The sequence below is a fragment of the Equus asinus genome, chromosome 8, assembly GCF_041296235.1.
Source record: "Equus asinus isolate D_3611 breed Donkey chromosome 8, EquAss-T2T_v2, whole genome shotgun sequence".
Classification (NCBI taxonomy): Eukaryota; Metazoa; Chordata; class Mammalia; order Perissodactyla; family Equidae; genus Equus; species Equus asinus.
The window spans coordinates 45,640,080-45,660,274 of record NC_091797.1 but is presented as its reverse complement, the minus strand read 5'-3'; the positions used below and the strand labels follow the sequence as shown (position 1 = coordinate 45,660,274).

Below are 20,195 nucleotides of genomic sequence, written 5' to 3'. Positions count from 1 at the left end.
ATTATGTATCACCACTGTTGTAGCTTGAAAGCAGCTCTAGGCAATATGTAAATGAATGAATGTGACTGTGTTCCAATAAAACTTTATTTACAAAAATATGCATTGTGGGCTGTAGTTTGCTGACTCCTGTTGTAGATCAGTGGTTTCTGATATGGGATGTGAATACCCAAAGGAAAATGTAAGATAAGCTACAAAAAATATTAGAACTTCTATTTATATTTGTTGACTCATGTAAAAATGTCTGTTTCTGTTTTATAATGTATGTAATATATTTCTCGTGTAGTACTTAGTATATAATAACTAAATATTAGAAAATTAGGGGGTTCTGAAGATTTTTTTTTTACAGCAGTGGGCTCGATTTGTAACAATGATTACTGCTCTAGAGGTCATTTCTCCTGCTAATGCCTAAATACTCTTTTTTTCAGAGCTCTATCTTAATCACTGTAATCTTCAGTTTATTGCGTCTTTCTTGAGGGTCTGATTTTTCCCCATGATTCTTTTTATTAAAATTAGAGCCAACTTCTATCCAGCTTCTATATGAAGAGGTTGCTCTCAGTCCTGTTATATGGCCTGTATTAATAATATTTTGCCAATCAAGTTACAACAAATTATGATGGGTGAACATTCTGTGTATGAGAAGCTTGAGCATGCTTATCCATGAAAGAATGGTCTATTCAGATGGTACAGTTGTCTGGAAGTATTCATGGTGGCATAATTTGTGTGTGATGTGGGTCATTCTGTAAACTTGAGAGGTTTTACAAAAAGGCATATTATTATTTTTCTCATTTAGATGTGAATCATGGAGAGGAGAATGGAGGAATTAGACAAATTGGAGGTGCAAGAGGAGAGATTAACTGGGCTACATGTTGAACTAGAGTTTGTTAGCAAATGAGAGCAATAATTCTCTTATCTATGTATGAATTTTCCCACTCTGTCCTGATTTGAACATAATTCAGATAGAAATAAGCAGTTTTGTTCACCATTTACATTTATTAAAGAACATTCTGTGTGCATTTACGTAGCTGTCCCTGAACCTGATCATTTCAGCCAGACTTCTTCTAGAAAGCTGTTCTCATTTCGTATAATCAATGTGAAAGCTCTCTTGATGGCCATCATTTAAAGCTTTATTTTTTCATTCCACTCTTTCTCCCTAATACTTTTAGTTATCATAGTTAGAAACATCCATTCTTAACAGTCCTTAAAACCATCAGTGCTCCTGGAATGGAAGTTCATGAGGGCTGGGCCACGTCCTGTCTTATTTGTGCTATACAGCATGATACTCCGCAGTCAAACCAGTGGCTCAGAATAAAGGATATTCAAGGGAAACTCAGCTGTGCTAGAGGGCACGGCAGAATCCTGGGAGACTGAGGGTATTATGTTTAGGAATGCCATCAGATTACTCCAATACTTTCTCCCCCATACTCAGGCTGGCGGTTGTTGCTTTAATGGTGTTCTTAACCTGATTTTGCTCTGTGTTACCAACCAATGGCTGAATCATGTCTGAATTCCTATACAATTCTGTGTGTTTCTTTCAGTTCACTCACCCAGGTCATTGCCTTTTTGCACCTAGGGGTTTGTAACTACCGTTTTTCCAGGAGCAGTTCAGATCCAAAGTGGGAGATTTGAGACATGTCTATGGCACTGCTGTTAATGTTGCAGGTCTGGTAATGGGAGATCTTAGCGTGGTTTTGGCAGATTTATCATCTGAAGCACAGAGATGGAGGAAACGATAATCTGTATGTGTGTGAGTCCATCACCACACGTGGAAGATGGATTTAGAAGGTGCAGGACTAGGGCTAGGGCATTGCCCTTGTCACTGTTCTCACCGCAGAGACCCTACTAATGTCCTGACACCTCACATGTGCCTGGGATCTGCTCTTCTTCAGAGATGTGCTGTGTTCTATTACTGTAACCGTTATATCAGATGACCTATATAGCCTCACCCATTGACAGTCTTCAGAGGATTGATGAGATTAACTCCTCTGAAAATGAATTGAGGAATGGAGAACATGTACATCATCCTGAGGCCGCTTATGTGTCGTCCAGCATGCTATTCTCTTGTCGCTGTAGACCAGCCTCCCTGTTCTGTATATTCGGCTACCTCACTGAAACCTTCAGGGTCTGCCCAGGAGCTTCAGGGTAGATTTACAAGCAACTTGAATGCTGTAATTGATTACTAACTAACTAATGCTCCATTGGAACTGAATGTGGGGCCAGGGACCCTGTTGTTACTGAATAAACGTTTAGGTGTGAGGATGACAGTGGCCACACTAGATCCATCCAGTTAGTCTCTGGAGAAGAAAACTAATTAGGAAGTACTTGGAAAATGCCTACTTGGTTGTTATTTATAGCTTCCAAAATGTTATTTAAGTATATTCTTAAAATTCATTCTGGTTTAGGTATCAATGGGCCAAAAAGAAGCATCGCTTTGAAAAAGGCTTTGTTACACATTTTTCATGGGATCTCTCAAGGGTCTGTGAGCTGACATGTTGAAAATGTAATTACACTGTAATTTGAAGTGGCAGGGAGTGAGGAGGGCAGAGGCAGTGGTGCTAAGGAGAAGAGAGTATATAGCTTTAAATACATCGATTTTTCTTGTTCCCAGAAGATTTTTAAGAGTCGCTAATCTCATCAATCCTCTGAAGACTCAATGACATGCATCATTGAGTTTAAACTTGACTCTTGAGAGCCCAGCCAGCAGTTCATTCCCTTAGACTCATGTTTTTGTGATGTCATATATCTTACTCATCAGGGTGACGTTCTTGAGCCTGATACTTTCAGGAGAAGAGTTTTGAGAGTGGATTAATGCTTATCAAGGTTGTCCTAAGGGCACTGGTCTAACTCTTTCCTAATCTAAGCTCCATCTCTTTATTCTTGCTCTCATTTAGAAAGGAAGAAATGCTGTTTGAAGTGTGGAATCAGGTGTAAATAGTATTAGCTTCTGTTTCCGTTCCAAAATTTCTGTAAATAATTCTGTAAAACAGTGGTCTCCAACCTGCATCAGATGGACTCTGGTGAACAAGTTGATGATATGTCAAAGAATGTGCAGAAAATAGTAGAACGTGGTTATGTTTATTTTTTTCTCATCCATTTTATTTGTATGTATGTGTATGTTTTATACTGTGCCTAATTATTGGGACAGTAGCACATGTGTATAATTTATAGATAAACACAGGTTTTAGGTAGGTTTGTGCCCAAAATACTTCTCGGTTTGGAGTGAATGATCAAAAAATTTTGAGACCACTTTCTTAGACCTCTGGTAATGTCCTCATCTCTGAAGTGTTTCAGGTTGTCACATCCTTCACAGAGTTAGTGAGTGGTCCAACTAATTGTTTAATAATAATCAGGATATACCTCTATATAAATTAGGATATCAGGAAGAAATAGCTGATCTATGACATTTTAAACTTTAAAGCTCTCCGACTCCCATTTTCAAACTAGATATAAAGGAGGAAAGTCTAGATTATCCCCAGAAAGGCTATCAAATGAAGATATCAGGAAGATAATGCTGTGGTTCTGTGCTTTAGCAGCTTGTCCTCGAGAGAGCATATTCCGTTGTGTGTGTGCAGAGAGCATGGGGGGTGGCAGGGCTGCATTCTTGTATGAAACACCTGTTTTGAGCCTTGGAATGTTCGTAAGATTTATTAGGGGGAGGTCTTCACTCCTCTGGTATGTGGATGTGCTACAGATAATCACCATGATGTTCATTGGATTATTCTCTCTACCTTTGTACTTTTCTGACATGGTAGATTATGAGGCTTGCTAGACATCTTTCAAATCTGTTGATTATTTTTGTTCGTTAACACTTTCCTGAGGTAGTTCACAATGTTTATGTAAAAGTCGTATTTTAAAAATTTCAGGGAAATTGTAGGAGGAGGCAGGCAGGGGCAAGGGAGTAAGGAGGGAAATTTGGCCCGAAAATAGTAACTGGAAAAATTCAATTGTTGTGAAGTCATACAGATCAGAAAGATGAGGTACGAACTGCTAATTCAATAGATTATCTAGAATCTAGAGCAGCAAAGAATTTGGCAAGTGATTTAGACTCTAAATTGCTTACCAACTTCTTTCTTTTTGCATTTTAACTTGTTTTAATAGCCCTCAAATATTAGCAGCTTATTTTTGAAGTCCACAGCAACAAGAGCACAAGCGATATTTAAAAAATTACTTGAGGGCTGGCCCCGTGGCCCCGTGGCCGAGTGGTTAAGTTCGCGCGCTCCGCTGCAGGCAGCCCAGTGTTTCGTTGGTTTGAATCCTGGGCGCGGACATGGCACTGCTCATCAAACCACGCTGAGGCAGCGTCCCACATGCCACAACTAGAAGGACCCACAACGAAGAAGATACAACTATGTACTGGGGGGCTTTGGGGAGAAAAAGGATAAAATAAAATCTTTAAAGAAAAAAAATCACTTGAGACTGTATGTTAGTATTGACGTAGTATAGTAATTTGAAAAATTAGAAACTAAGAGGTTGGTTGAATGTGATGACAGAGGTTTGGAATCTGTGACCTGAAACCCTATGGATATCCCACCCTGGGTTCACCTGTAGAGTAGATTGAAGACTCTTGACCATGTGGAAACCAGATTACTCATTAGTGTGATGATAGCACAGTTAAGACAAGAGCTCATGGGGTCACACTGCCTGCGTTTAAATCCTGGCTCTGCCCAGACTAACTTGGTGACCAGAGGCAGCTCTCTAACCTCTCTGTGCCTTGGGGGTCTTCATCTGTAAAAGGCTGTTAATGATAGTGCCCCCTCCTTGAGTTATTGTGAAGAATATCTGGATTAATGTATTTAAAACACTTCATGATAATACATAAAACTGTTTAAATAAATACTTGCTATTTTTATGTTCTCATAGGTTTGCCCTCTTTCTAAATGAACAACTATATAAACTGACCAGTTTTCTTAATTGAAAGATAAAGAATTAGAGTTGCGAAATCTCTACATTGTAGAAAATTTTGAATTTCCTGAGACTAGTTCATGGTGTTTTCTGTGATACTCTTGTCTTGTTAGTTTTATGATGGCGTTTTCTTCTGGAAAGATATAAGTGAAAAACTTGGTTCTTTTGAGTTTTAAGGAAAGGTTTGGATTATTCAGAGGTGTTGAGATGAGAAATAAGAATCCCAGCTCTTATTAACAACCCCAACCAGTGGCTGGATTAACGACAACAAATACAACTTCTGTGTGTAATAAATTTACATCAGGAAAAAGGTTAGGGAATATTGTCTCATCTCTCTTCAGCACAGTATATAAGAAATGATTCTGTCACGTGGCTCTAAAGAATCTTAAAACTGGCTCTTCCTTCTCAGGGTTTGGAGTCTTGAAATGTTTTTATTCCTATTCTATGGAAATGGTAGAAGGGTCATGGAAATGTACGAGAGAATATTGTGTTGCCAGGACTCATGAGAGGGTTCTTGAAACTGCTGTAACTCTTCAAGGCCAGCTCTACTCTTCAGATCAAAAGTCACATGGTGATTAAGTCTCTGGGGAGGTCAAAGCAAAACCTGGGAGCATGCACAATAAATGCCACGGACAGATGCTAGAAAGCTGTTAACCACTTCCCACCATGAGACAATCAGTCAAAGTGACAAGCACTGGTCTTTGGAAACCTTTCCGCATTATGTAATATAGTCACAGCAGTGCTGAGTGAAAACACGAGGAGGGATTGGTCCTGATGGACGCACACCCCACCAAGGAAATCCAGGGAGTTCTTTGTGGTGGAGTGGTATCAGCATAGCAGTTGGGGGGTCCATGTGAATGCCAAATTGAGTTTTTATCCAAGCCTTGCTAATGTGCTCACTTATTACTCTGTTCTAAGAAAGCCATGCATGAAAATGAGCTCTCAGAAATGAAATTAGTTATGTACTGCCTTGTGTATTTCTATTTAAGTGGGACCAAATCAGAGTTTTGATCATTCCTGGCTCCGTGATACTGTTTCTGATATCCGGGCCTGAGTCTCCCTGATCTTTGGCCTCTGTGTTTGTTCTGGCTGTCATGGTGGCTTGCATGTTCCAAGAGTAACGAATTCTAGGAATCCTGAATGTCACTTATTTCAGACCTCGACTTTTGCATAGTGTTTGCTGAAGTGCTTCCTGCATACTCGGTCTCCTGTCCCTTAAAGCTTCCCATTCTCTGCTTGAGAGATGTTAAGTACTTGAGAAATTGAGGTTTTACACGTTGTCATATAGTTTATTCACTTTTGTTTCTGTTTTGTATTCTCATGGATGAACATTCCACAATTTATCCATTCTGTTGATCAGACAATTTGGTTAACTTAATGACTATTATGAGCAATGCCTCTAAGGCCATTCTTATACTTGTTTCCTTAGAGAAAAGTGTGCAGATATGTACCAGAATGTAAATAATTGTAAAGTCAGCCACTATGTCCATCGCTTAGGTCAAGAAATAGGCTATTCTTCCTTAGAAGACTTGCATAAATCAGTTTCCAACCATACTTCCTCCCTTTCCCCCTACCATACCCAGTTATGACAATTATCCTAGTAGTCCATGTTTCTTTATAGTTTCATTATACAATATGCACATTTTGATTGGTTTGTATTAACTCTTTAGTCAATTTAGGGAAAATTTGTATTATACCGTGGCTCTTATTCTAGTCTCTGAATCCACCTTCTGCCTCAGGCCTCTTCCGTATCTCTGACACATCTTGCCAGCATTGCAGAAATTGTTACCTTCCTCTGATACATCCTACCTACAATGCTGAAACATTTCTTGCTTAAAAGCCTTTTTATGGTTACCCTGTCTATAGTCATGTTCACCTAGTGTAGCTTTCAGCCTTTATTTCTAGATACTAAGTGTTCTGGTTGTCTACTGCTTTATACAAACCACCCCAAACTTAAGGGTCTGCAACAACAGTCACTTATTGTTACTATCTATCACAACTCAGGGGTTGATTTGGTTCAGCTTGATGGTTCTTTCTTGGGCCCTTTCAAGCTGTTGCAGTTAGTCGGGAGCTGGCTGTGGAGCCATCTTGAAGGCTGCTTCATTCACGTGTCTGGTGGTTGATGCTGGCTATCTGCTAGGAGACAGACATGTGGCATGTCCCTGTGGCCTGGACCTCTTCGCAGCAAGGCAGCTGGATAACATGAGTGAGTGTGTCCCAGAGAGAGGGTTAATATGCAGAAGCTATATTATTACCTTTTCTGACCTGGCCTTGGAAGTCACATAGCTTCATTGGAGGACATTTGTGTCGTTTCCAGTTTTTGACAATTATGAATACAGCTGTTATAAGCAATAATATATAAGTTTTTGTGCAAATATAAGTTTTTATTTCTCTTGGGTGAATGTATAGGATTGAGATTGTTAGATCATATGGTAAGTGTATGTTAAACATAATAAGACACTGTCAAACTGTTTTCCACATTGAATGTGCCATTTGCATTCCCATCAGCAATGTATGAGGATTTTAGTTGCTCTGTGTCCTTGTCATCACTTGATATTGTCAGTTTAAAAAAAAAAAAATTTGTAATTCAGTAGGTTTGTAGCGGTATCTCATTTTGGCATTGAATTGCATCTCTCTAATGGCTAATAATTTTGAGCATCTTTTCATGTACTTGTTTGCTATCAGTACATTTTCTTTGATGAGTATCTGTTTAGATCTTTTGCCCATTTTAAAAATTTGGGGGTCTGGCCCAGTGGCGTAGTGGTTAGGTTTAGTGTGCTCTGCTTTGGCAGCCTGGGGTTTGTGAGTTCGGATCCCTGGTACAGACCTACACCACTCATCAAGCCATGCTGTGGGTGTCCCACATACAAAAAAAATAGAGGAAAATGGGCACAGATGTTAGCTCAGTACCACTCTTCCTCAAGCAAAAAGTGGAAGATTGGTAACAGGTGTTAGCACAGGGCCAATCTTCCTCTCTCTCTCTCTCTCTCTCACACACACACACACAAATTGGTTGTTTCTTATTATTGACTTCTGAGAGTTCTTTATACATGATGGATACCAAGTCCTTTGTCAGAAATGTGATTTGCAAATATTTTCTCCTAGCTTGTGACTTGATTTTCCTGTCTCTTAACAGCATCTTTTGCGGAACAAAAGGTTTTGATTTTGATTAAATCTGATTTATCATTTTTTTTCTTTTATGGATCATGCTTCCGGTGTCAGATTAAAAACTCTTTGACTAAGCCATACCTTGCTTTTTCACTATTTCTTTTGCCTAGAATGTGTGTCCCATTCCACATCCTCATTTCAGAAGTCTCAATAACTTCTTCTAAGAACTTTTCCTGACTTCTTTTTCTTGATTAATGCCTCTTTTATAAGCACCATAGTACTTCATATTCTCCCTACTCCAAAGTGACTATTTCACTGTATATAGTTGCTTTTATTTCCTGAGTCTTCTCTTAGGCTATGCCAGGCTATCGGTATCACAAGGGGAGGGACCATCTTGCTGTGTTCATTGTTGCATCAACCCAGTGATTCATGCACAGTGGGTGGCACTTGTTGAATATATGAATGGATGGAGTTGCTGGGGCATTTCCAGGTTCCCATGCCTTTGTATGTGCTGTTCTAATTACACCCTGTGGATGCTTCCCCCTCTGCGCCAAGCTGACCCAGTACTTGTGTCCTCGTGTCCTCCCATGTTCTGAGGCCACTTTGAACATGCCGCCTATTCAGCATGTCTCCCTTTGTGCTGCAGATAGCTGAGTAGCAGTCTTTGTCCACCACTGGAGTCTAGTAGGGGCACAAAAGCAGCTCTTACTCATCACTTAACCCTAAGAGCCTAATAACCCCGCCCAGTACTTAGTAGGTACTAAATAAATGTTTACTGAATGAACTAAAATATATGATTGTCTTTTTCTAATTTGTTTTTAACATTAAAAAACTTAGGCATTAGAGAAACATGGTAGGCAAACTATGCCAACATGCACAAGACTCCATCATCTTCATGGAAAATATTTTCTAGAATAAAATTTTATTTACGTCATCCATAGAACATTTAATTTTACAACTCTTTTAGATTGTGAATATGGCTCATAAGGGAAAATTTTAAAAATATGGAGCAAGAATTCTGTTAGAAAAATTTCATATCACCTCGAATGCTGCCACCCAGGCAAAGTATCCTCATAAAATTTTGCTATATTTCTTTTTCTTTAAAAAAAATGTGTCTGTATTTGTTAACATTTAGATCTATCATTTTATATGTAGTTTTTACCAATTACAATCATTGTCTATATCAAACAACTGTGAACTATAATGCTATATATTTTTTAAATTTAATATTTTACCATAAACATTTCTGGTGTCCTTAAATATTAGATTCGACTTTTAGTGTACCAGAATTTTTGCCCCCAAGGTTTTGGCCTGTCGTATGTAGAGATGATGCTGTATAAAGCATCAGTGCTTTACATTAGTATAATATATTAGTGTAATGCTTGGTTCTATTATGATGTGCTCTTCAATTCCTGAAAGTGACTTCATTATGACAAAAGCCAGCTGTACTTCAAATCAAGTGACAGAATAGAATACACAATAAAGAGGTTCTGAAGTGTGGTCCCTACTTGACATTAAATCCACGAAAGGAGATGAGAATGATTTGTCATAGTCCCTGAGTGGTGAAGTACAGGGGAGGACTCTCGAGCACCGTGGGCTTTGGGAGCCCTGTGTAATAAGGTGAGATTCACCCTCGAAGCTACAACCTGTCATCAGACACTGGGGAGAGCTACAGGGACTCGTTCTGAGCACATGGTCACTGGAGAGCTGTGAAAGAGTGAAGACCGTAGAACAACTATGCAAAGAGTTGTTCTTGTTTTTTAATCTAAAACTATTTTAAAACCTGAAACTTAAGCCAAGTTAATAAAGAGGTTTTTTGGTAGGAAGATGACATGTGGAATCACATGACTGAGACGACTAATTCCTTTTCATCATTTTTCTCTACTATCCGTGGGCACTTATTTTGCCTTTTTAAAGCTTGTCTGATAAAACTACACACATGTGGTGCTTCAGACTCGGGGTTTCGGCCATAGTTCTTTCCCTTTGGCCTAGTTTCACTGCCTGTCTCCGAACATCTGTTTCTTCATCTGTAAAATGTACACGACAGTACCTTGTAGGGTTGTTTTGAGATTTAAATGAGATGGTCCGTGTAGAGTGCCTAGCACAGGGCCTGGTACCCAGAAGCTATGAATTAAAGTGGATTTTCAGCTCTCTTTCCGCTTTCTGTCTTTCTTTTCTATTTCAGTAAAACTTTGAGTATTTGCTATGTGTCATGCCCTGAGGATAAAACTGATATGGTTGCACTGAAGCCACAAAACTGAAATAGACAGAGGCTGGTTTTGAAAGAACTTACAACCGAGGGTGATAAGGGACAAATGTTTAAGCAGCAGACTATAATGCAGGACAGAATAAAATAAATGCTAAATAGAGATGCAAGCAGTATGCGAGCTGGGGTGGCCAGCGGGGAGCTTATAGAGGAGAGAATGTCTGATAGAGGCATGAAGGATACATAGATTTTCATTGCTGAGCACAGCAGTACAAGATTATTCCGATTGTGAAATTGCATGGTGTGTTTGATGAGTAGTCAATTGTCTGCTTTTTGGCTTGAGCATGAGATGGGGACATGTTGTGCGAGATCAGGCTGGAAAAATGGAGTGGAGGCAGATTTCTGATGCAAATAGCTTCACTTGATGGCTGAAGAGTTTGTATGAAGCGTAGGACAAAAATACAGCTGGGCTGTCTCCTGTGTATAATCAGTACTAAGAACTGTGAGAAAGTACCAGATGGTTCTAGGATTACATGCTAACCATTCCGGATCCTTCTGATGTCACATATTATCAGGCTAGACACTATCCTTGCTCGTGATATCAGCTCCTCTAGAGAATATGTGACATACTTGATGGTTAAAAAATTTATGAAAGAGCAGTCTAAAGAAATAAGGCTTGTTAGTATGGAATTAAATATATGGTTTCTCTTAGAGCAAGGAGGTTTTCCAAGCAAACACAGTTACCAACCTCTTTTCCTTTGGAAATAGGAATGAGAGTTCCTAGACTAATTTCATTTAATTTCCTAATTTAATTCCTTACAGCGTACTGAAGATCTGTCCTAGAGAATTTAATTGTTGTCTAGTGGTCAAAATAGCTTTGTCTGGATGTCGTGTTTGTAAATAATAGAAATTAACAAGTAAACCTGGATGTCATAGATTAAAAATAAAGTGCCAATATGGCTGCTGTAAAAGCACTTTTATATCTTTTGTTATTTCTGCTTCTAGGGACCTAATACCTATCATTGCTGCTCTGGAATACAATCAGTGGTTCACCAAGCTGTCTTCTAAGGACCTAAAACTGGTAAGTGATTGAAGATGTTGCAAATGTTGCTTGGCTTTGCTGAATTTCAAAAACCTGAGAATTATCAAAAAAAGGGTTTTTTCCCCCTATACTGGCAAGCCGCATACATGTTATTTCTTGAGGAGATATTTTCCTATAAATGATTTGCACGACATTTTATAAAGTTTGTAATGTGAGATGCTTCAGGGAAGTACTTCCTCACGTTTTCAGCTGCTTCAGGTAATTTTAGATGATGAACAGAAAGACACATTTAGTGTGGCCTTCGCTTTAGTTTGCCTCATTCTGTTGGCAAAAACCGCTAAAGTTACATTTGCATAGTTGCAAATAGTAGATTTTATGTTCCGGTCTTGCATTCCGTCTCCGCAAAACTTCCCCCCCCCGCCAAGAGTTTAGGGAAATGTTTCCAGGTAGAATTGGTATGGTTGAATTATGAGAGTTAACATTAATTTTCTAGATGATTTTTAGGGCAGATATATATGTGAGCAAAATGAAATCAAAGTGAAATCTGTTAATTTTCATAAGGGATGGGGGAGCCAAATCTTTGGTCTGTTCTATGAGTGGAAAAAAGGTGGTCTATTGGGTTCTTTTGGCAATTATCATAGTGAAGAGGTAGAATTTGGATTCAGACGTGGATTTATAGAAAGTGGAGGGTTGAGATTTGCTAGCAGACAGGCTGCTGGTTCTCTGAATTTGCCTGGGGTGTGAGTGGTTGAAGGCACTATCAGTATGAGCATGGGCTGAAGTCATTTGGGATCCATTAAGAGCCAGCGTGGTATAGGAAAAGAGTGTGGAGTAGGGCACAGAAACCTGGGTTTCAGATACTGGCGCTTATTACCAGGCTATGTGACCTTAGATAGGTTACTTGACCTTCCAGGGCCTCAGCGTCTTGCGTACCTATTATTGTGCGCTGGTTGGAGTTGATGTCTTATTCATCTCTATCCAGTGCTTATCAGAGTTTGTGGCTCATAGTAGCTACTCAGTAAAAATGGTTTTAATAAATAAATGTCCGATTAGTTTGTTGAATGAATGAATGGACATTGCAGTATACGTAATTTGCAGGTTATTGAGACAAGTAAATGATATATGTACAAATTCTAACATAGTACCTGACATATTGCAGGCATTTGATACCTGTTAACTGTTGTTATCATCACCACAATCTACCAGAGAGGCTGAGATATGAACAAATGTGGGAGCATGAATTACGGAAAGTGTTTCAGTTAAACATGGGGAGTGTCTGAGGTCAGCGATGATGGAGCTGGGGATGGTGGGGGAGCCATCCAGAGAGCCATGATCAGACACTTGGGAAGAAAAGCCTCTAATTTGCTCCTTGCTAGGATGGGGACCATATGCAGGACCAAGCCAGCAGAGATCACAGGTGGGAGAGGGGAGCCATTCGAGGAATGAGAAGTAGATTAGCCCAGGGATTGTGGGATCAGAGAGAAGAATGCTTCTCTACTAAATCAGCTTTCCTGGCTCACTCAGACATTCACCTAAGCTCGTGATTTTCAGAATGGGGCACAAGAGAGCTCTGAGGAGGTGCGGATATCCTGCTTTAGGAAACTGTTCCAACTCACTAGTACAGGAACGTGTCCAGGCCATCAGTGCTGCCATTCTGTCCTTATTCCTCCCAGGCATCACTCCCTTTCAGCTGCCTTAGATGTTTAGGAAAGAAAATATGCCCCTAAGCATTTCAGTCCTGGCAAAATAAAGCATGTAAGTGCTCATGTGCTTTCTTGGGTGTCCTGGGATGGAAGGAAGCGGGGTGACAGGGTTTGAGGACGGCCCTACTGCTTTGCTATTAACTGAGATTTAAACACAAAAATACATATGCATACATTTTTAATATTTGGTATTTTAAAATGAAAAATGGTCTTTGGGATATTACTCTGCAAGTCTTTAAAAAGAAGAGCAATTCTTCAATTTTCTCACCCAAAGTTAAAAAGAAACGATCCTTTCCCCCTTAATGGGTACTGCAATATGCAATCTGTGAAGGTTTTCTAACACCCAGTTTATTTGAAGCAAAGGACAGCATTATACCTCCTTTGGATTTTTTAAAACACGAAGTGCATGACAAAAAATAAGTGACTTCCTCTCAAGTTATATGAATTCTCTGGGTTGTTAAGATTGCTTCTAGCTCGATGAAGGCTCCACGGGAAAAATATGACTTATGTACCTTATCCTGACCTTATGAAACCAGTTAGCAGTCACTATTTTGGATTAAATCGAGGGATAGAGGGATTTTTTTTTTTTTTAAGATTTTTATGTTTTTCCTTTTTCTCCCCAAAGCCCTCCGGTACATAGTTGTATATTCTTTGTTGTGGGTCGTTCTAGTTGTGGTATGTGGGACGCTACCTCAGTGGTTTGATGAGCAGTGCCGTGTTCGCGCCCAGGATTGGAACCAACGAAACACTGGGCCACCTGCAGCGGAGAGCGCAAACTTAACCACTCGGCCACGGGGCCAGCCCCAGATTTTTTTTTTCAGATATGCCAAATATGTGATTAGGATCAAGTTTCTGTCCAACATTCTGGACTCACTAATATAGCAGTAGAATTGGGGTCTTGCTCACCTGTTTCAGTTTTGTAACTTAGGCAAGTCAGCAAATATCACTGGGTTTTTTTTAACCTTTTAAAAATGATATAGGGGCTGGCCTGATGGCGCAGTGGTTAAGTTTGTGCACTTTGCTTTGGCGGCCCGGGGTTTGCTGGTTTGGATCCCAGGCGTTGGACCTACGCATTACTTATCAAGCCATGCTGTGGCAGGCTATATGGGCATGGATGTTAGCTCAGGGCCAGTCTTCCTGAGCAAAAAAAGGAAGATTGGCAGCAGTTAGCTCAGGGCTAATCTTCCTCCAAAAAAAAAAAAATTACAGTTCTTTGGGCCCAGTCCCGTGGCTGAGTGGTTAAAGTTCTAAGCTGTCTACTTCAGCAGCCCAGCTTCACAGGTTCAAATCCTGGGCACGGACCTACTCCATTCACCAGCCATGCTGTGGCAGCATCCCACATAGAAAAAAATAGAGGAGGATTGGCACAGATTTTAACACAAGGCTAATCTTTCTCAAGCAATAAAAGAGGAGGAGTCACAGCAGATATTAGCTCAGGATGAATCTTCCTCAGAAAAAAAAAGAAATATTATAGTTCTTTGATTTAGCAGATCACAAATACCTAACTGGATCACTGGAAGTGTGAAATGTGGCAAAAATTCTCCAGTAAAGTATTCTTTAGAAAATCTGAGTTGGAAACACAAGTCCCACAGCATCTACAGCTCTTGCAGTTCTTATATGCCGTTTGATTCCATTCGGTCTTTAACGTTGCTTTCACATTATTCCTGGGTTTCTAATGTGTCCCACAGACTGATGAGCAAATAGGAAAATTAATTCCAGTTGACCTGATGCCGGCAATTTACATTATGCTGACGGTGCTGATTTTCCAAATGGTGACCCCTTATCAGTTTAATTCTTTGTCTTACAATATATAACCAGGGGAATTGATCTTATTCTGTGTTGTCATGGTAAAAGAAGATTACATAGACAATGTTTTTGCAGGGATTATCCTAATTTCTAGAAAGAATCCATGGTATCATTACCTTTCCAGGGCTACCTCACAGAGCATCCAGAAAAGGAATTTACCAGAGCAAAGCTTTGAGCAGGGCTTTCATTTACCCATTGGGTATAATTATTGTAATAAAAATTTGTTAAAGAAAATGTATGAAAATTGTGTCCAACTTTTCTTTAAGATGCCAGTAGGGGAGAGGTGTAACAAGTCATTCATGATTACATTAATTTTGCTGTTTTTTTGTTTTCTTTTTAAATTAAGTGCCAACTACATGAAAAGCATTGGTTTCTACACAGAAGAACACGTAGTGGTGAAATTTTTAAAGAGGTACACACAAAAACCTAGATTTCATTTTAAAGAGATACACACAAACCTAGATTTCATACCAACTAAAATGTGACCATTACAGTAGTGTTCCCCAAATGTTGACTGCATGTTCAGCACTGTTACTGATTTAGGGGAAAAAATTAACAGATTAATACAATGACTCTCCAAGAGTTTGTATTTAGTTAAAAATCAAATGTATACTATAAAAATGAGAGCAATTGCTATAAAATAACAAGCTGGTATAAAATAAAACAGATATGGAAATTTATAAGTAAGAGGAACCACGCATATTATATGGGCCAACCATATCTTTTGTTGAGGAAGATTAGCCCTGAGCTAACATCTTCCTCAGCAAATTTTTTTTTTCTCTTTTTGCTGAGGAAGGTTGGCTCTGAGCTATCATCTGTGCCCATCTTCCTCTGCTTTCTATGTGGGAAGCCTGCCACAGCATGGCTTGTCAAGCGGTGCCATGTCCACACTTGGGATCTGAACCGGTGAATCCCGGGCCGCCAAAGTGGAATGTGTGCACTTAACCGCTGCACCACCAGACCGGCCCCAGAACTCTAATATTTTAATGTGGTATTTTTAGAAAAGATATTGCTTTGACTATCATATACCATGACACACAGAATACAATTTCTTTTTTTAATTTTAATATCATAAAGGATTTAAGTAAACCTTATGTTGTAATGAGATTTTAGAATCACTTTTCAATGTATAAATAATTTTAAGGTCAAGAGCCACCTTAAATTAGTTTTGGAATAAGGCAGGATATAAGTATAAAAAGATTAATAAAATATTTTAAAAGAAAAAATTATGCACACTTCTACCACTGGGGCACAACTCTTTATTTTTCATAGTCCCTTCAGGACTTGCTACATACATTAGCCATTTCAATTGTTGTAATCTTTATTAAACATTTCATTTTAATTATGCATTTTCATTTAAGATTATATTCTAAGCATTTATAATATTTCAGCAGACATAATAATTTTACTATGTAAAATTTCCTATGTAATTTTTAAAAATATGTCTGTTAACATAAGAGACTATTATTTATTGAACTCTTTCTTTTTATTAGGTTGTTTCCCACTTTACCCTGTTTTAGAAAATACTAGTGGCAACATCGTAACAGTAATTAACATTTGTCAAGGGCTTGTTCAGCCTCCCTTTAAGGTGCATGACATCTTTAAAGCTTAATTTTTGTATCCATAAAAAGGAAACAATACTACTCAACAGTTTTATAATGAAATACATATAAAGGGCTTAGCTCACGGCCTGGCACATGACAAGAGCTTAGTAAGATCTTCATCACCAACATCATTCTCGTCATCGCCACCACTTAGTCTTTGGCTCTCCATTTTGGATATCACTTCCTTTGGAAATTCCTTTTGGTTTTCCCAAGACTGGAAGAGATGCACCTCTGTGTACCCATAGCATTACCAAACTGGCCTTTTCATTATTCTATCATAACGGTGCATTTTCTTGTCTGATTCCCCTGCTGGATGGAACACTTGAGGGCAGAGACTTTGTCCTTTATGTCAATGTATTCCCAGGACCTTCATCATGATGGTGCATAGTCGTAGATGCTCAGTCGAGGTTTGTTGAATGAATGAATGATTTATTAAAATTATACATCTGCACAGATTTATAACAATGAAGTGAGATTGTTTTTAGACTCATGGCATGGTTAAAGAACGTTTTCTGTTAACAGTCCACTGACATCTGTGAACAGATCTTGAGGGTGGTGAGTAGGTCCAATCGACTGGAAGAATTGGTGTTGGAAAACGCTGGACTTAGAACGTGAGTATTTTCCTGAATGTGTGAATATGTTGCTTTAAAACTTTTTGCCATTTTCTCTAAAATTAATTTATAGTTAAAAAAAGTCAGACTTTGCACATGGAGAGTATAGTGTTTTCCCTTCTAAAGACGAAATCCTTATGATCCCCACCATTATCACAAAGGTCAAGGATTTTATAAGATTGTTTGCTGTTGTGTCACGTGATATTTTTGAGGGTGCATGGTGTAGTGGTTAAGAGCATGGGCTCTTGAAGCAGATGCCTCATGGCCTTGGCAAGTTGTTTAAGCCTTCTGTTCCTCAGTCTCTTTGTCTTTAAAATGGGGATGATAATAGTGCCCACCTTATAGAATTATAGTTGTGAGGATAAATGAATGAATGTATACGAAGTGCTTGAAAAGGTGTCATTGTAGATGCTGTGTATTAGCTTTTATAGTATCACTAATGGTAGTCATATCATATTTCAAATGATTTTACTGCTTTGCTTTGATCACTTTTAGTCATTTCTCTCCCTTTTCAAATTCACACATATATAGTCTTCTTCAAATTCACACTTAGATAGTCTTCACTTAGATAGTCTGTGGGCAATACTCAAGCCTTCCTTGAGGCGTGAGAGTTTGAACGTACTAGAACAAAGATTTGACTGCTGCTCAGGGAGGAGAGTTGACTATCATAATCACAGCATTTAGTGTGTTATTTTGAGTTAAACTTACCTAAAATAGTCATTTTGATTTTTGTAAAATATCATGCTAGCAACTGTAGCCTTTAAACTCCGTAATTAGAGCAATCAGTTTTGTCTTCGTGACTACCTCATGAAATGAGAAGTAAGATATGCTGAATAGCTTATTGCAATTTTCGTGAAAATTAGGTTCAATTTGGGATTTTCTCTTTAAGTTATAGGAAGGCCAAGGTATGCTATTAATAGCATCCTGCTAATGTGTCTTTAAAGGGGCAATTATATATTTTCTTTTTGCTTTCGAATAAGGGTTTGGCTAGTCAGAATGAACCATATTCTGACTGTGGCTTTACAGATTCTCTAATGAGGATCTATACTTGCGTGAAATACATTGGGTGTTAACAAACGTGATATATGGACTGATATTGTAAAGAAGCCTTCTTTTTTTTTAGATTTCAATGAAGCTCTACTAGCTTTAAATGTTTTATTTGAACAGTTTTACATTTTGTGTTATTTAATTGTATTGTTTTGTTTACTTGCAGGGATTTTGCACAAAAGCTGGCCAGTGCTCTAGCGCATAATCCCAACTCAGGACTCCACACGATTAACCTTGCTGGCAACCCACTGGAGGATCGAGGTACGGTAGCATTCACGTGGCCGTTGATGCCAGAACTGTAAGAGGATTAGGGAGTTTAATTTAGCCGTGCCTGACGAATAGTATCGCGCTTATTTGTAATTATGTTATAAATGCTTCTGATGCCATTTTGTTTGTTGGCTTCTAGTTCTTTTCACCCTTTGATGAAAATACTCGTGCTAAAATTTTATCATCTGATTAAGTTTTTTCAAAATGATACAAATGGAAAGGAGGATACTATTTTTAAAGCATTGTTTTAATTTTGTATTGCTGTGTAGCAAATTATCACAAACTTGGCAGCTTAAAATAACACAAATGTGTTATCTCATCGTGTTCTTGGGTCAGTAGTCTGGGTACAGGTTAGCTGGGTTCTCAGAGTCTCTCAAGGCTGAAATCAGGTTGTCAGCTGAGGCTGTAATCTGTGACCTGGGGTCCTCCTCAGACTCACTGGTTGGCACAGTTAATTTCCTTGGGACTATAGGAATGAGGTCACTACTTTCTTGCTGGCTGCTGGTGGGGGACAACTGTCAGTGACTAGATGCTGTTTTCAGGGCTTTGCCATGTGGCCTCCTCCTTTCACAATATGCCAGTTTGCTTTGTATTTGAGGCTAGCAGGAGCACATCTCTCTGACACTTTACTTTCTCTTGGAGCACTTATTGGGTCAGGCCCACCCAGGACAATCTCTCTTTTGATTAATTCAAAGTCAACTCATTAGTTACCTAATCACATTAGTGATATCCCATCATATTCATCAGTCTTGCTCCCCACACTTGAAATTATACAGGACATATATACCAGGGGATAAGAATCTTAAGGTCCATCTTTGAATTCTGCCTACCACAAATGTCTTTTAATATTTGGCAAGATTTGAATATGAAAATAGGGGGAAGTTAAAGCACTAGAGTTTACAATGAAGCAGAAGAAGGTTTGATTAAAAGTATTTACATGGATAGAAAGAAGAGTTAGTAGGTTTAGAAAGTGGAACTTGAGAATTTGAATTCTCTGTAGGAGAACATTGATAGGGGCTGGCCCCGTGGTGCAGCGGTTAACCATGCACGTTCCACTTTGGTGGCCTGGGGTTCATCATTTCGGATCCTAGGTGCGGACATGGCACCACATGGCAAGCCATGCTGTGGCAGGCGTCCCACATATTAAAGTAGAGGAAGATGGGCACGGTTGTTAACTCAGGGCCAGTCTTCCCCAGCAAAAAGAGGAGGATTGGCAGCAGATGTTAGCTCAGGGCTGATCTTCCTCAAAAAAATAAAATTAAATTAAAAAAAAAAAGGAGAACATTGATGGATGAAGAAGAATTTTATCTTTCGCTTTATCTCTAGAGGGAATATTTTGTTTTCATTATCTGTTGCAAATATTTTTTCAGCATGGTTGAATAAGGGCCTTTCATCTTGTAATGTTATATATTTGATGAGGATTAATTATTAAACTGAGCTGAAGATATTGATATAGACACTCAGTTCTGCTTTTTGTTCCTGATATAGACACTGTTCTGCATTAAAAGAGGTACCCATGTAGTATTCAAGCAAAATCTCAAGAGTAACTTCCCAGCATCTAAAGTAGTGAATCTAAAGGAAGGTTGAGACTGAATTAGAAAACTGGATCACATGAAAAACACCCTCATAGAAGAAGCCAAAAATGAAAATAATGGATGCATATCCTTGGAATAGGAGTTTCTCTGGGGCATAATGATTTCCTTTAGGAAAAACAAGTTTTCTCCCTATTAGTCAAAGGCTACAGAGAGATGAATGTGGCAAAGTGGAAACCATGTAAATCACTTTTTATAAAAAGGAGGGTTGCTTTGGTTTTGTTTTTTAAGATGGGGGAGACTCAACCATATTTATCTACTGATAGAACAAAATCCATAGAGAGAAGGTAGTTGTTGGAGGCAGGTCCTT

At 38.8% G+C, this 20,195-nt stretch overlaps 1 protein-coding gene across 10 annotated transcripts in view; it reads left to right on the top strand.

Moving 5' to 3' along the window:
• CARMIL1 (capping protein regulator and myosin 1 linker 1) overlaps positions 1 to 20,195 on the top strand; it is a 309,026-nt gene that overhangs the window by 146,232 nt on the left and 142,599 nt on the right. For all 10 annotated transcript variants that reach the window (XM_014851594.3, XM_014851592.3, XM_070515533.1 and 7 more), the window contains 3 exons: positions 11,219 to 11,294; positions 16,891 to 16,979; positions 18,193 to 18,287. In XM_014851594.3, coding sequence (XP_014707080.2) covers positions 11,219 to 11,294; positions 16,891 to 16,979; positions 18,193 to 18,287 — 260 coding nt within the window. The remainder of the gene's footprint in view (positions 1 to 11,218; positions 11,295 to 16,890; positions 16,980 to 18,192; positions 18,288 to 20,195) is intronic.